The sequence below is a fragment of the Culex pipiens genome, chromosome 1 (genome assembly GCF_016801865.2).
Source record: "Culex pipiens pallens isolate TS chromosome 1, TS_CPP_V2, whole genome shotgun sequence".
Taxonomy (NCBI): Eukaryota; Metazoa; Arthropoda; class Insecta; order Diptera; family Culicidae; genus Culex; species Culex pipiens.
The window spans coordinates 64270382-64287590 of record NC_068937.1 but is presented as its reverse complement, the minus strand read 5'-3'; the positions used below and the strand labels follow the sequence as shown (position 1 = coordinate 64287590).

Below are 17209 nucleotides of genomic sequence, written 5' to 3'. Positions count from 1 at the left end.
GTTCTTGCCTCGCTTCTAGCCTTCGATGAAAGTCGCGCAAAAATCAATCAGTGAAACACATTAAATTCGTGTGGATATTGCGCAATTCCCACTAACTTGGACTTCGCACTAAATTATTACTATCGATCGCACTATTGCGACTTGTCAAACTGCCTTGGGAAAATTTAAATTTTATATACACGCAGAAAAATGTTTTGTAGAATCAGCCTGTACGAGGTTTGAATCAACAAAATTTTTGTTGAATATAATCAACGCCGATTTTGCGTTGAAACAAACCTTCATTTTCTCAATTCCACAAAAGTCTTTTGTTGTTTCGAAAAAAACTGCTTTGACATTTAGCGTTGATTCAACAAAAATAATTATTTTCAAATCAACAAAACGTTTTGTTGATTCAAATATGCCTTATTTTTCTGCGTGTATATATATACAGCAGTTCCATATGAAAGTTAAAGAAAAAAAATAAAAGTGCTTCGATTTGGCTCAAAATTTTTCTGGGGGTTCCTTGGCCAAAATAATTAGACCCGTATTTTTTTGTTTGCCCATTACGGTGGCCTACGCCGTGTTAGGGTGGTCCAAAAAATGGCCATTTCGTCGATTTTCACAAAAACCACTTTTTTCAAAAAATCATAACTTCGCTCCATTTCAACCGATTTTAGCTGTCTAGGGCGCAAATGAAAGATGATAAGGTGGACTTCCAAGAAAAAATAATGTGGAGTTTCAAAAATCTAGCCTAGCATTTGAAAAAATCTTATGAAAACATCAAATGCCGTTTTGACGGTGTCTGGACCAAAGAGCCTATATCTGAAAATATTTTTAGCGGATTCCTCGGACAATTTTACATAACATATCAAAAATTGGGCGAGGCTCATTAACAGGATTCAGAGATATGATTTTTTGAAAATAAGATCCGGGGTTTTCGACGCGCCGCGCGCAAAAACGAGAAATTGACGAAATCGGCAAAAAAACAACTTTGTTCACTAAAACTGCGATAACTCAAAAATTTCTGCGATAACCTATAGATGTTAGGGTACCAAAAGTTGCGTATTTCAATTACGAAACCACGTGGTAGCTGCCTGACGTATGGCGTCGGGGTGTTCATCAAGCTTTCATAGCATGCTAAGGAAAATTTGATGCTTTTTGAGGAAAAACCGATGATTCCGGAGACATCGGATTGTTTTACGATGCGCCAGGTCCAGGGACAACGAATCCATATGCTCTCTTCGGGAAAAGTGTTCTCCAGACCATTCTCCTTAGGCCTGACCATACCAGAAGTTGGCGCGTTATTTTCCCAGACCTGTAGGAGCGTTTGAACAAAAAGTTCCAATTTCCGAAAGTAATTCCCATGTAAACTTTAACCCTGATGCGCGCAGCCAGTTTACAACCAAATGAGCTGATAATTGGCATGAAAGTCCCTATGGGCATGCTCTACTAGGGGAACCATACTAAAACTTGATCCGAGAACTTTTTGAAAAACGTACCCACCCTAATATATACAGCAATTCCACTTGAAAAGAGCCTAAACCAAAAAAAAGTTCTCCGATCGGGCTCAATTTTTTTCTGGGGGTTCCTTAGCCAAAATAATTGGCCCCTTTTTTTTTGTTTGGTCATTAGGGTGACCTACGCCGTGTTAGGGTGGTCTGAAAAATGGCCATTTTCGTCATTTTTCGCAAAAAACCTCTTTTTTCCATGTAAAATTATCATTTATGACCAAATTATGACCAAAACTCGATTTTCGATACTTTGGCTCAATTCTGAGGGCAGATTCGGATTCAGCGGGCAAAATTACATGGAAAAACATATATTTGGACATTTTTCGAATTTCGTTAGGGTGGTCCCATATGATTTTCCTTTGAAAATTAGACTTTTTCAAATGAAGATATCTCGAGTTTAAAGAAAAACTTCTCTGAGATTTTTTCAGCGTGTGTAGTGCTAGATCTCCTCTTTCAAATGCAACCTGGTGCTTAACATTTGACTTGCGCCTTTTCGAGTTATTTAAGTTTTAAATTTGCATCTTTTTTACCTTAAAATGGCTGTAACTTTTGAACCTTAAGTCCAAATTGACATGTCAACAAATAAAAATGTTCGTTTTTCAAAGCACTAAAAGTGCTTTGAACATCACTTTTCTCTAAAACTTAACCCTGAATTGCCACGTTCAAAAAACTGATTTTTGAAGGTTTGCTCAGATGCTTTCTATAAATTTGGTCATAGAAGGCGTAGATTACGAGATAAAATTTTGGTGTCTTCGACAAAGTTGCTTAAAATGGCAAGCCCAACAACTTTGTAGAAGACAAAAAAAATCTCAAAAATATTCCTGTAAAGTAAGATTTCCAAAATCACCCTAATCGTGAACCACCCTAATTTTCAACCAAACCAAAAGTTGCCCCTTTCCATTTGCAACAACTCTTTTGAAGACACCAAAGCTCCAAAACTTAACCATTTTTCGAAAAATCCATTTTCCACTTAATTTTGCGATCTGGACCACTGTGCAGTGTTGCCAGATATGAAAATTTTGCGCTTGCATTTTTAACCCTTTAGACGAGCACCTACGGGAAAACTGACAATTGCATTCGATTGCTGAGAGTTTTTTACATCAAATTTAATCAATACCTCAGGGTAAATTGAATATTTCTTGAGTTTTTATAGTTATAGTTTTATTAGTCGTGAAAATTACAAGTAGATGGATAGATACACGTAATCTTCTTCTAGTCGTCGTAGTATTTGTAGGGATTGCGGTAGTTATTTCTGCGTGATCTTCTCTTGGCTGGGTTGGTATTGTTTGCAGATTTCACCGATTTTGCCTCTTTTTCAGTTTCGTCGTCGTCGTCGTCCTCTGGAGAAATATCCATTTGATTGGACTGAAAATTAGTCTGATCTGCTGGTTGTGTGTTTTGATTTTCGACCGAGGTCGTTGGATTGATTGTTGTTGTTGTTGTTGCTGTTTTAGGTGGTGTACTTGCTGGTGCTTTTTCTATTGTTGCCGCTGATGGTTTTGGTGCCGACTCCACCTGAATGAAGGACGGAATTGGCTTCGACAGGACCATACGAACAGCTCGAACTCCATTTGGGATCCCGGGAAAATAATCCCGCCAGACCTCGTTCCGAATGGAACGAACCTCTCCGTAGGCCTCGAGATGAGATGTAATTAGATCGTTAGGCATGTGCGGCGGTAAATCGTGGACTCGAACTTGAATCGCGTTGTCTTCCACAAAGATGGGAATCGCGAAGTTTCGGCCACTCCATCTTAGGTTATGTTTGAGGTTGTGCTGGTCAGCTAGTTCCGAAGCTTCCTCCGGCGACCCTAGCTCGATGATGACGTGGTTTCGTGAATTATTGAACTGGAGATTTTTAGTCCGTTTCAGGTCCAGTGTAAGGCCTTTGGCGATGAATTTCGATATCGTTTCGATATCTGGTCTTACTGGCATGACGTTGAAATCGAGCAAGACGGTTTTGCGGCGATATTTCAACATCGCGAACACTTTTTATCACGCCCCGACAGGGGAAAAAAGAACAAAAGAAAACCGTAGAGGTTAGCGCTTACGTCCGACAGCAACGAGAGTGAGCTGTCGTCTGAGATATCACATTTTTAAGTTGGAAAGCCCGGTATTGCATAGCAAATGTTTTACTTTAACCATCAATTTTCAACAGTACATTGTGTTGTTTGTGTTAGAGCAAAGTATACCTTTGGCGGAGATGCTTGTATCATCAGCAAAAAGTGATTTCTGACATCCTGGGGGCAAATCAGGCAAGTCAGAAGTAAAAATATTGTATTAAATTGAACCCAAAATGCTTCCTTGAGGGACACCAGCACGTACAGGTAGTTGATCAGATTTGCTGTTCTGATAACATACCTGCAGAGTACGATCCGTCAAATAATTTTGAATAATTTTCACGATATAAATCGGAAAATTAAACCTTTTCAATTTCGCAATCAAACCTTTATGCCAAACACTGTCAAATGCTTTTTATATGTCTAGAAGAGCAGCGCCAGTAGAATAGCCCTCAGATTTGTTGCTTCGAATCAAATTTAAAACTCTCAACAACTGATGAATAGTTGAATGCCCAAGGCGAAATCCAAACTGCTCTTCAGCGAAAATTAAATTTTCATTAATGTGCGTCATCATTCTATTAAGAATTATTCTTTCGAATAATTTACCAATAGATGAAAGCAAACTAATGGGTCGATTGCTTGAGGCTTCAGCAGGATCTTTATCCGGTTTCAAAATCGGAACTACTTTGGCAATAACTTTTAACTTAAAGTCACGTAACGTGCTATAAGTCATACTACGATAACTATTGCAACTCCACCGCCATTTCGATTCATTCTGTTATTGGTTATAACTTTAGAATCTGTTTTTTTTTTATAATCTGGATCAATTTTCAAATAAGTGCCAGTTTTTAAAAATGTTTCGGTTAGGTATAACAGCAACATGCACGTTATGAACTCGTAAAAAGTTGAAAATCCATTTTCTTTCGATTTTAAAGCGGTATACGCACTTCGGAAGGAACCGGTCAAGAAAAAAATCAAATGGGCAGCAGCGGCAGCGAAAGCAAGCAAGAGAGGGCGAAGAAAAGCCCCAAGAAAACGCTCCCTCTCCTTTGGTCTGCTGGTCGTAAAGCTGTTTCTTGGCCCCTTTCCTTCCGATCTCCATACTAGCCTTAACGGTGCACATCAACCAGAGCTTTTGCACCCAGATTTTTATTACAGACATTTGAGTATATTCAAAATTACGGGTACTATTGAAATATTTTTTTCATTCATCCCCTAAAATACTGTCCACAATGTAATTTACAACAAAGTTTGACTAATTTTACAATCCCGTTGTTGTAGGATTGGGTCCGTAAGTTTGACAATTTTGGAATAAGAAGACAACAACTTCCTTCGTTGCTGTGTACCCTTAAAGAGCGAGCATTAAAATTCATAATATTGATGGAATTACTTAGATCCAAGATTAAACTTCAGAACAACATCATTCGCAAATTTTAATCCAATCTGGATAGCTTCCATCATGGATGTAGCATTACTCATTGTTTGAATCAAACCAAACAGTGAATTTTGCAAAAAAAAGTCAGTTTTTCAAACGTAACATCGCCGAGAGCAGAAGATCCCAAAGCGTTGCCAGCAGAAAAAAATTCAAATGAAATTTGAGGTACCTGCCCAATTTCAGGAAGATTGGTAGAGGATTTAAAATTCGTGGATGAACCCGAACCCGAAACGACGTTGGTATAAGAAATACCATTAACTTTTCCACGGTAGGGGTATTTCTAGCATTGTTCGAGTGAGACAGGGCAATCCCAGAAATTTGATTTGTGATTTCCATCACAATTTGCACATTTAAATTGGGTGGCTTCTTTTACGGGAGAATTGCCCTTGTCGTGAGAAGAATCCCCGCAAACCATGCATTTTGGAACCATGGCGCAATGATCAGTACCGTGACCGAATGCCTGGCAACGCCGGCACTGGGTCAGATTCTGGCCATTACCGCCATGTTTCTTAAAATGCTCCCACTTTCAAATTGTTGATTTCATTTCTGTTGAAATGAATCAGATAAAATTTTGAAGTCAAACCAAAGCGAGAAATTTTCCCGTTTGATTTTTTCTTCATTGGTATTACTTGGGATGGGGCAAAGCCAAGCATTACCTTAAGTTCGTTTTTGATCTCATCCACCGACAAGTCGTTGGAGAGACCTTACAGGACCGCCTTGAATGGACGAGCATTTTTGGTCTCATACGTGTAGAAATTGTGTTTGTGGTTTTTCAAATAACCAACAAAAGTTTGGTGATCTTGTAAAGATTCCGTCAACAAACGACATTCTCCTCTTCGATCAAGCTGGAACGAAACCTTCAAATTGCAAGTTTCCTTGCAATTCTTCAGTTGCGTTCGAAAGCTGGCCAAATCGGAGACGGAAGTCACTACAATTTGCGGAGCCTTTACTCGTTTCTCGACGGCAGAAGGCTCAGTACGAGGAGAAGGATCCTTGTCAACAGTTTCAGATAAAACACCGAAACTGTTTGCCAATGGAATTGGAGGATTGACCTCACATTCAGAATTAGAATTAGACCTCAGAAGAGGCTGTTTTCTTTTTCTGTTTCCGTAAGCCGATTTAGTGTCAAACGCTTCACCGACGTTACGACCAAATTTTCAGAAGATTTGCGTTTACCTTTGTTTTGACGCATTTTGCAAGCAAAGTTCTCTGAAAAAGATGGCTTCGTTTGTAAAATACAACAAAATTTCAGGTGGGGTTAGTCATGAAAAGACTGTTTTGAATTTTGGAAAATAACTCAGGTAGTCTTTAAAAAGACTGTTAATTTTGTTTGAAATAACTCTGAGCTTGGGTAGTAAAAAATACCGCAGCTCTAGTGTCCGTTCACCTCGAAGGTTCGCTTACAAATTGAGTTGTTTCCATATATTTTTAGATCTACATTATATACATGCAAATAACTCGCATAGACATTTGGTGTTAGCTCTGCCGAGCTTCGGTGACCCATTTCTACGCTGGCTAGCCGAGCGCGAGGTACTTCAGCTTTTATCGATAAGCCCCGCCCTGAAGAACGTTTGCATCAATCGGATTCAAACGTTATTTAGAACTTCCGATTCCTTGTCAAATGGACAAGGACTTAGCGCGTATATAGTTGATAGTTACTGTTCACGCACATCGTAGCGGATGTGGTCCTGTGTGTCGGGGGTGAAACTTAGTGATCCGGTAAGTGAACTTAAAAGTCGCGATAACTTTGGGAAGTCTTTATTGTGGGTAAACTGGGGTTCGAATATTACAAGTTTTATTGGTTTTACTTAACTTGCCCCTGAGGAGGGGTGACTGTCCCGGTCGACCATCTGGTCAGAAGTGTTTTGTGGAAAGTGTCTAGTCTAGTTTTAAGCTCGTCAAGTTCTTTGCGACCGGGAAGTCTACAAAAACATTACAAAAGACAAACCACTTCGTGCTTTGTAACGACTACACACATTGAACATAAAGGTACACGAAGGGCTACTGTGATTGTGTGTGTGGAGTTACATAATCTACAGTGTTGTCGGAAAGTGTTTCTACATGATCGTCAAATTTGGTTAACTGGGCGTTAACAGTTACAGTATTCATAATTCCAGTTACAGCTCACCAAGTCGCGATGGCCTAGTGGTTAGCATTTTTGCTTACCGATCCAAAAGACGGGGGATCGATTTGAGCGACTTTGATCTTACGTATATGTTCAGAGTTTCAAGATTTATATTTCCTATACTTTCTAGTTGGGAGCAGATCATTTAACCCAGGATCATTCGCTTGTAGCCGTCGCGATTCGATCGGTTGCAAACGGTGCAGCTTATGCGCCACTCCCGTGAGGGAGACTGCCCGCCATGTTAAATTTGCCCGGTTTGAGACTCTCGAAGAGGTGCTCGGTTGAACTTCTTCCCAGGGAAAAAGCAAGATCGAATCGGCCAGCGTACCAAAGTGACCCACAAGAACGGTACGGAAAGCTCAGCCTCCCGAAAAAGCTCCTCAGAAATCCACCAGTATAGGACCCCCCGTGCCCGTATGAATCATCATGGGTAGTACCGACACCCGCCACCAGGGAACTTCACGAAGCATGGGAAATACGCAGAACTTTTTCATTGGGGAGGAAAGGACTGGGAACGGACCCTAAAGTGACGGAAGCAGCGCTCCGGATCGACCAAAAAAACTAACACGTGAGCTCATTTTAACTGCAGGGACTTTATTTAACTCCAAATAATTACACAAAATACTTCAGGTAGGAAATCAAAAAGAGGTGCTCATTTTATTGGACTAGTCTAAGGTTTTGTATTTCATTCATTGTTTCTGTTCTAGCGTCTAGACATCTCCCTACTGTGTGCGTTTGCTCTCCCTACTGTCTACTCTTCGTCCTTCTGTTACCCCGTGCTTTTGTGCTCTCTCCTCAACCTCAAATCTTCAGCTCGTCAGCTGGAACAGCTGATCGCTGACGTCACCGGCAGTCAAGCGGACTGCGGCAGACAAAGGCACTAGAGTGCGATTTCGTGGACGTGTGGGGCGTGTCAATAAAGGCCGACACACTCCGGGCGCATGGCAACACGCGCTTAAACAAAATGGACGCCCTCCATCAAAATGGCGTCCGCTCTACGGCCGCAGCCGGAACGAAAAAACGTTCGTGACGCCTTCTGTGGCCGTCACCCTTCCCCGCAGAAAAAGAACGGACTCACCGGACTACTGCTGTTGCTCCTGTTACTTGCTGATGCTGCTGCTGATGTTCACCGCGTGCGCGCGGGCGGCGCGAACTACGCTGCCGGTTCGACCTACGAGGGCGCGGTCGACTTCGATGATGTTGCGCGGGCCGGGACTTGGCTTTCCGGGCCAGCACGTGGGCGGATGGACCGCCTCCAGACGAGATGTTGACGGCTCGTCTCTTCCGGCGATGTAGCGTGTGCCGGGTCAAAACATGTCCCACACTCGATGCGGGGCGGTGGTGGACGCGCGCTCGATCTCCTACTGGTGCTGCTTTGCTGGTAGGGCGAAAGGAAGCGAAGCCAACGAACTTCGCAACGGATTAGCACATGCACGGGGATAATCGCACGGGGTAACGGTTTACCTGATCTCTAGCTAGGCCGCGCACTAGGCTCACTATTTCGCACACTCACAATTCTAACTCGACGAGATCTAGGGGGGGAGAAGTTAGAATTTAACAGGGCTGTGGAGTCGGAGTCGGAGTCGGAGCCGGAGTCGGTGGAGTCGGGTCTTTTTGGGGACCTGGAGTCGGAGTCGGAGTCGGAGTCGTCAAAACTCGAACAGTTGGAGTCGGAGTCGGAGCCGGAGTCGGCTAAATTTTAAGAGCTGGAGTCGGAGTCGGAGTCGGAGCCGAAGATTTCTGATAACCCGGAGTCGGAGTCGGAGCCGGAGTTATCTTAAATTCAACAAAAAATATGTTTTTTTTTATTGTTCAGTATTTCCTATAGAACAGCTTAATTTACAAAACATCTTATATTTTTAATTGATTTATCAGATGCCAATATGTTTTTGAATCTTTTTATTGTGATTGAAAAGCTCTAATTGTGTTATTACACTATAATCACTAAATGATAACCTCTTACCCAAGTATGTAGTATCAAAATCATAAAAATAATAAAAAAATATTGGTTATGTAGTCAGACATATCTAATTGATTCTTGAATGCTTCCTTTTGCCTATATTTATGTGCCCTTTCAATTCAAATTTGACCAAATTTCATCCAGTTATTTCTGAAAAAAGTACACACACAGTCATCTTTTACCCCGATAGCATATGTCTTGGAAGTTTTAAGTTAAATCATTTTTTAGGAAAAAATTACGAGGTACATAAAAAGATTAAAAATAGTAATCACTGTTTTTGCAAATCGAAAAAGAGTCACTGACAGTTTAACTTTTGTAACAAATAATCAACGATAATAACAATCTCTTACTTGGAACTCAACATGCGCATTTTGTTTATAACTGAGTACAAGAAAATCAAAGTGTTGCATTTAAAATTCTTGAAACTAACGAAAAATATTAAAAGAAGTTGCAACAAATTTTGAAATAATCATTGATTGTTGATGTTGATTTTAGGTAAACTATTTTGATATCGTTGCAAATTATCGTTGAACAAATCTCAAGAATTCAGTACAAAAATGAACTAATAAAAAAATGTATAGAACAAAATATAGGATTTTAATTTATTTTTCAAATATTATTAAAAAAAAATAAAAATATTATCAACTGGTACGAATTTTCTCATATTGTATGTCCCACGCCAATATGCCGGAAGGTGATAATCATTGCATATCAATGTACCTTAAAAAAATGAAATATTTGTGACCTAGACAATATTTTACTTGTGGATGTTTGTTTTTTATTATATTTTAAGTTTTTTCATATATTTTGATGGAGTCGCAAGATCATTCATAAAGCTTCGTTTTAGGTGAAGATTCACGAAGTATCGTGCGCCTCCTTTTTAAAGTATATAAAATTTTAAAATTAAAATAAATTCAAAATTTCCAGGGTAAAATATTTTCCATGTCACAGATATTTAAAAAAGGACATCTTAAGCGTCTTTTCCACGAAGAAATTGTTTATATACATTGATTTGCAATAATAATCTACTTCAGCTATGACGTGATGTCCATGTACGTCCTAAAAAAAATGTTTCGTTTAAAATTGTCATTTAAAAAACAATGTGCCTGTCACTGTACTTCTTATAAATGTCAGCCTGAAAGTGAGCAAATTGAATTTTAATGTTCAATAGATCATTAAGGCCAGGTTTCTTTTTGTTATTCATTCAAAAATAACAATTTAATATTTAAATTTATTAGCTTTGAGAAAATATTTTCAAATTTGAGGTTAAGCAAATAAATCCAAATTCATTTACAAAACTGTTCTTCTCAAAATGCCTCTAAAACTGAAGATATTTTTTGATTTCTGTTTCCATAACGTATAAAACTTGTGACCTAGAAACTTTTTTTCCGTTTATTTACTTTACTTTACTTTTACTTAACTTATTTTTCTTTAGAAAAACATGACGCTTAGAGAGTATTTAAATAATCCTATATATCAATGTGTTAAAAATAATTAACTAATAATAGTTAACTAACTTTTGAAACATTTAAAAATATGTGGAGTCGGAGTCGGAGTCGGAGCCAACCATTTGTTGAAAGCTGGAGTCGGAGTCGGAGTCGGAGTCGGCTAGAGTTGGTAGGCCGGAGTCGGAGTCGGAGTCGGAGCCAACCATTTGTTGAAAGCCGGAGCCGGAGTCGGAGTCGGAGTCGGCTAATCTGAGAAAGCCGGAGTCGGAGTCGGAGTCGGAGTCGTTTGAAATATGACCCGACTCCGCAGCCCTGGAATTTAAGACCTAACCGGAAACACTACCACGTCACTTTCAAACCTCAGGACTGGACAGGGGAACCCGGGATAAAAGTCCGCGCACTCCACACTTCACAAAGGTCTGGGACAAAGTGAACGAGTACTAGCTTCCTCAGAACGGGGAAGGTGGCCCCAGACGTACTTTTGGCACGCCGTTTCCCGGAGATTGCCTCGGGCTTCTTCGGATCTTTAAAGATCTGAGTTCCCGTCTCACTCTAGCGGTCGGCAATGGCTCTGACCGTCCCTTTCCGTCTTCCCAAAGGATTCAACATATGAGCAACCTCCGCGAGATTCTCTCTCCAGGTCTTAAACCGATAACGAAAGTTACCAACGATCGTGAGGGCTAACATCAAATACATTGATTACCGTGGTAACGAAGATCAAATTACATTTAAAGCCGAACGGAAAAACCAAAATAAATAAATAAATAAATGCTAACAATTGCAACTGTTACACGCTTACAAAGCGAACACCGTAATCAGTCAGCCACGGCCGCTCCCCCAGATTTTCATAATATTTATTTATGAATCAAATTTATTTTTGTTTACTTTTGTTTGTCAAACAAGAGGTAACATTTTTTTTCAAAAACAATAACAAAGATAAATAAAAACTTATGAAAATAGAACCTAATTTTAACTATTATGGCTAGCGTAAAGTTATGGTTCTTGTTATGGTAATGGTTGAATATTAGAAAGAAAAACGATGCCAACTTAAGTTTTTAAATTAACAAACTAAATTCATAAAGTTATTTAAAACATTTTTCCAAATGTATCCCTTGAACATTTTTGTGAGTATGTAAAATCCCATTTCTAAATGGAAATGAAATACTTTTTAAGTTATGAAAAAATGGAAAAATATAAATATCAAAATAAAAAAAAGTAAAAAGGGAATTTGGTGGGAACATTTTTAAACGAACTCCTAGATATTTAGATTTTTTTATATAATAACAGTTATCATGTTTAAATGCTTGATTAAAAAGATTCAGGATTAAATTTTAAATTCAGTTATTTTTTTTACTTTTTGCCATCCCTTTTTCACTTCCAGTTAAAATCAAGTATCAAAAATTTTACGTTTGACATTTTAAAAAGAATTTACGAGTCACGGTTTTAACATTTAAATTTTTTTTAAAATCCATAATACACATGAGCAATTCTCTCAGATTTCGGTCATTCGATTTTTTTGTATTTTTTTATCTGGCTGAAACTTTTTTGGTGCCTTTGGTATGCCCAAAGAAGCTATTTTGCATCATTAGTTTGTCCATATAGTTTTCCATACAAATTTGGCAGCTGTCTTTACAAAAATGATGTATGAAAATTCAAAAATCTGTCTCTTTTGAAGATTTTATTTGATTGATTTGGTGTCTTCGGCAAAGTTGTAGATATGGATAAGGACTAAACTGAAATGATACACGGTAAAAATATTTGGTGATGTTTAATTTAACTTTTTGTCACTAAAACTTGATTTGCAAAAAGCACTATATATTTTTTTTATTTGTTTTAGGGGACATAAAATGCCAACTTTTCAGAAATTTACAGGTTGTGCAAAAAATGCGGACCCGGCTCGTGAAGCAGTGGTTAGCGTGGTAGCCTCTCACCCCAGTATGGCCTGGGTTCAATCCCAGACGGACCCGGTGGCATTTTTCGAGACGAGATTTGACTGATCACGCCTTCTATCGGATGGGGAAGTAAAACGTCGGTCCATTAGCGTAAAAGAGGGTTTGAGTGACTCATCACACATAACCTTCGGGCTCCTAGAAATGAGCAGAAACTTGCAAAAGAGACCACAAAAAAAACCCGGGGGTCGTTAAAGTGGATTGCTTTGCTTTGCTTTTTGCAAAAAATCTTTGACCGAGTTATGAATTTTTGAAAAAATACAACAGCAAAAAACAACAACAACATTAAATTGGAACCCGGAAACATAAACATTGGCCAATTATCGATAGTGCATCTTGATCCTTGAACAATAAACTATCATTTAAAAAGTGAGCACCATATATATTTTGATAAAACCTTAAAATGGGGCAAGCAAACTGCATAATTTTAGGCGCCCGAAATGCGAACGGAGCGCTACGCTCGCGGAATCAAAATTGGATTATGAAAGATAGGAGGAACATACACCTTAGAATAATTGGTCCTTTATGTAAAATCGTCTCAGCTTTCGAAAGGATTTGTCAGATTTTCAATAGAGCGGAGCGCCAGCCTTCTAAAATTACTTTTAAAAATACATAAGTGTTTTGTGGCTAAAAAATGTATGGACAAGTGCATTCGAAAGCTCTGCTCATTCCCTTTCCAAAACACCGCTAAACATCAAGGGTTCGTTTAAGTCTTGCAAAGTTATTAGCAATTTTGTAGACGAGCCTAAGTCAAAAAATTACCATTTAAAAAAAATGTTTTAGCTTGGTGGCGTCCAGGGGAGGACAAATTTAACCAACCAAACATGGTTTCTTTCATAACTTGATGGAGGCTATTAAAAAAGTAGATTGCTTTTGATTTTTTGGGCGCCTTGTGTAAATAGTGGTCCACTTTCATCGATAATTACTCATTTTTCTTTATAACTTCAAAGTAATTATATTTCTCTATATTAATTTAATTATCAGTATTTTTATCCGCGCGTAATCCGCGCCTGAGCAAAATTAGCATGCGAATCCGCGCCAAATCCGCGCGAAACGCGCCGTCCGTAACAACCCTGTATCTACCACTTTTTAACACGACAACTTTTTAAAACACTCGAAATGTTTGAACTAGAAACAGCGCGCACTAAGAACCGAACACGAGCACTTGCTCCACTCTACATGGTGTACTGTTGCATATTGCTTGAACAAGAATAATTATGGAATAACTGCGTGTTTGAACATATTCCTGGTTTCACCGGGGTACCTGGAACCGGTAACAAAGTGGCCAGGCTGGTCCAAAAATGATTATGGACAACATGAATGATCTCCATATTGAAAACGGTGAACTTTCACACTTCGTCTTTGAACTTCGACCCCCGTGTAGATCAATCGGACCCCGCACTGGACTCACAGTCCAGAGGTGTAAATATGGGTATCCAGCGCCGTCGCTCCGTGCCGTACTCAAATACTTAGGAGCTCAGGACGGCGAAGTCCTTGTAGTTAAAAGGGAAGACATTAGTGTTTGGTACTAGCAATGGTGGCAGATAGCTATAAAGTCAACTTCGCACGTTAGGGAGTCAGAATTAGTAAAAATCTTACTTTTTTAGTAAACTTTTCCATATTTTTGGTCAAATTTACCAGAGGCAGATTGTAAAAAATAACAAACACAGATTGCTGTATCCTTGGTAGGAAATTACAAGCACGATATGAAGACCATTTATTATTTTGTTGTAACTAAACAATCCTCCCCGAACGAAAACAAAAGAAAACCAGAGTGAAAACGAAACCAAAGTACTGCCTCTTCGCGTCGGATTTCGGATGGCTGCTTAGTTGTGCGTAGTTCAGCTGCTATAGCAATGGAAAATTCCACGGGATTCACCAAAAACACATATAAATGTAACCAGCACACTGGTAACGCCAACTGAAAAAAAAAACTAGTAACTTCAATGAAGAATTAATTATAAACCAGTAAACTGGATAAGTGAGTCTGATTCTAAAACTGACAGCCTATTTTTGCGACCTGGCTTGAGCTGTCAACTCCAACTTTATTTTTTAGAAATTCTAACCAGTTTTTAGTAAGTTTTGCGATAAACCTCCTCTCCGTGCGTTTGCGTTTTTGAACTTTGACACCCATATTGCTTGAACAAAAATAATTGTGGAATAACTGCGTGGCTGGCCATATTACTGGTTTCACCGGGGTACCTGGACGCATCCAAAGTCGCCAGGTCGGTACAAAAATGGTTTTGGACAACATGAATGATCTCCATGTTGAAAACGGTGAACTTTGACACCCATATTACTTGAACAAGAATAATTCTGGAATAACTGCCATATTCCGATTTCCCCTGATGTACTTGGAACCAGTTCCAGTGGCCAGGTCGGTCCAAAAATGATTTTGGACAATATGAATGATCTCCATATTGAAAACGGCGAACTATGACACCCATATTGCTTAAAAAAAAATCTGTGATAACTGCGTTATTGGCCATATAACTGGTTTCACAGGGGTACCTGGAACCAGTTCCAAAGTGGTCTGGTCGGTCAAAAAATTATTATGGACAATATGAATGATCTCCATATTGCAAACGGTGAACTTTGACACCCATATTGCTTGAACAAAAAAAAAATTGGAATAACTGCGTTAATTTATGTAATAAATGGCTTGAGCTGTCAACTCCAACTTTATTTTTTTAGAAATTCTAACCAGTTTTTAGTAAGTTTTGCGATAAACCTCCTCTCCGTGCGTTTGCGTTTTTGAACTTTGACACCCATATTGCTTGAACAAAAATAATTGTGGAATAACTGCGTGGCTGGCCATATTACTGGTTTCACCGGGGTACCTGGACGCATCCAAAGTCGCCAGGTCGGTACAAAAATGGTTTTGGACAACATGAATGATCTCCATGTTGAAAACGGTGAACTTTGACACCCATATTACTTGAACAAGAATAATTCTGGAATAACTGCCATATTCCGATTTCCCCTGATGTACTTGGAACCAGTTCCAGTGGCCAGGTCGGTCCAAAAATGATTTTGGACAATATGAATGATCTCCATATTGAAAACGGCGAACTATGACACCCATATTGCTTAAAAAAAAAATCTGTGATAACTGCGTTATTGGCCATATAACTGGTTTCACAGGGGTACCTGGAACCAGTTCCAAAGTGGTCTGGTCGGTCAAAAAATTATTATGGACAATATGAATGATCTCCATATTGCAAACGGTGAACTTTGACACCCATATTGCTTGAACAAAAAAAAATTTTGGAATAACTGCGTTAATTTATGTAATATGATAAACACACCATTGGCATCCTGAGCCTGTTAGTGTTCAACAAATATACATTCAAACACAGCAGATAAGGGTATTTTACCGAGCCGATAGAGCCCGAAACATATGTGCCAGAAACCCAACCTTCAAGCTACGAACATGATACTGCGTTAGATACCGCTGAACACAAAACATTGCGCAGTTTATTTCCTAGGTCTGTCAGTCAGACAACCTACAGACATAACTACCCTCTTGTAGTATCCCTCGTTGACTATAAAAGTAGTGCCAGTAAAAGAAACCTAATTATCATTAGGTAGGGATATTTCAGGTACTTACAATAGTTTTTATAGCACAAGGCTTGGAGAGCAAGAACAGATCTTGATACGATCTCTTTCCCTGCCGACCGTCGTCGTGTAAAGTCCAAATTGTCATCCTCTCTTAATCTTAATAAAGTTTTAATTAAAGAGTAAACGCGTGCATTATTTAGTCCGAGTCCGTACACTTCAACTTGGCGACGAAGATAAACGAGTGAGTCGTAAGTAAATTTGGAATCTTTTGGTTGTCGCGTGTGCAAAAAGTGGTAAAACGTCCATCAAGTGAACACGTGGTGCGGTGAACATAACCTAGAAAAATGCCACCAAAAGAGGAACCAACAGCTGAAGGTAGCCAAGCGCCTGTCATCCGGACTGGTATGTTTAGACAGATCGAGCAGTTTGTGGTTGGTGAAGACTGGGACGAGTACCAGAACCGTCTGGAGATGTTTTTCATGGTCAATGAAACTTCGGAAGAGTTAAAAGTGCCAGTTGAAGGTGAATATTGCGAAGACGAAGTATCGAGGAGTGGCCGTGGCTGACTGGTTACGGTGTTCGCTTTGTAAGCGAATGGTCCTGGGTTTGAAGCCCATCTGCTCCCAACGAGAAAGTTTAAGACTTAGAAATTCTTGAAATACTGAAGAAGAACGAAAAATCAAAGTCGCTCGAGGTGGGGTTCGATCCCCCGTCCTTTGGATTGGTAAGCAAAAATGCTAACCACTAGGCCATCACGGCTTGGTGAGCTATGACTGGAATTAGGAATACTATTACTTCTAACTATATACGCGCTGGGTCCTTGTCCATTTGACAAGGGGTCAAAAATCAAAATCAAATTATTCGCTCTACAGCATTGCCTTGTCGTTCTCGATTGCGAGATTCCTACTTGAAACTAGGTGTTCGAAGGCTTGTTTGTTGAGGCAATTGCAAACCTCTTTTTACACCTTAGCTTCCATCCATCCCGGGATTCGAACTGACGACCTTTGGATTGTTAGTCCAACTGCCTACCAGCGACTCCACCGAGACAGGAACCAGGGAGTCGACTCCTACGCCTGGACTGAGCTATCGACCTAACCTCTAGGTTAGACCGGGGCCAACATTTACTTCCCTGTCCGACGGAAAGCGTGATCAGACAAATCTCGTCTCGAAAAATGCCACCGGGA

At 39.5% G+C, this 17209-nt stretch overlaps 1 protein-coding gene across 1 annotated transcript in view; it reads right to left on the bottom strand.

Moving 5' to 3' along the window:
* The window catches only part of LOC120426184 (mitochondrial glutamate carrier 1-like), a 128687-nt gene that overhangs the window by 26186 nt on the left and 85292 nt on the right, over positions 1-17209 (bottom strand). The window contains exon 4 of the mRNA XM_052711694.1: positions 8283-8485. Within this exon, the coding sequence (XP_052567654.1) occupies positions 8283-8485 (203 nt within the window). The remainder of the gene's footprint in view (positions 1-8282; positions 8486-17209) is intronic.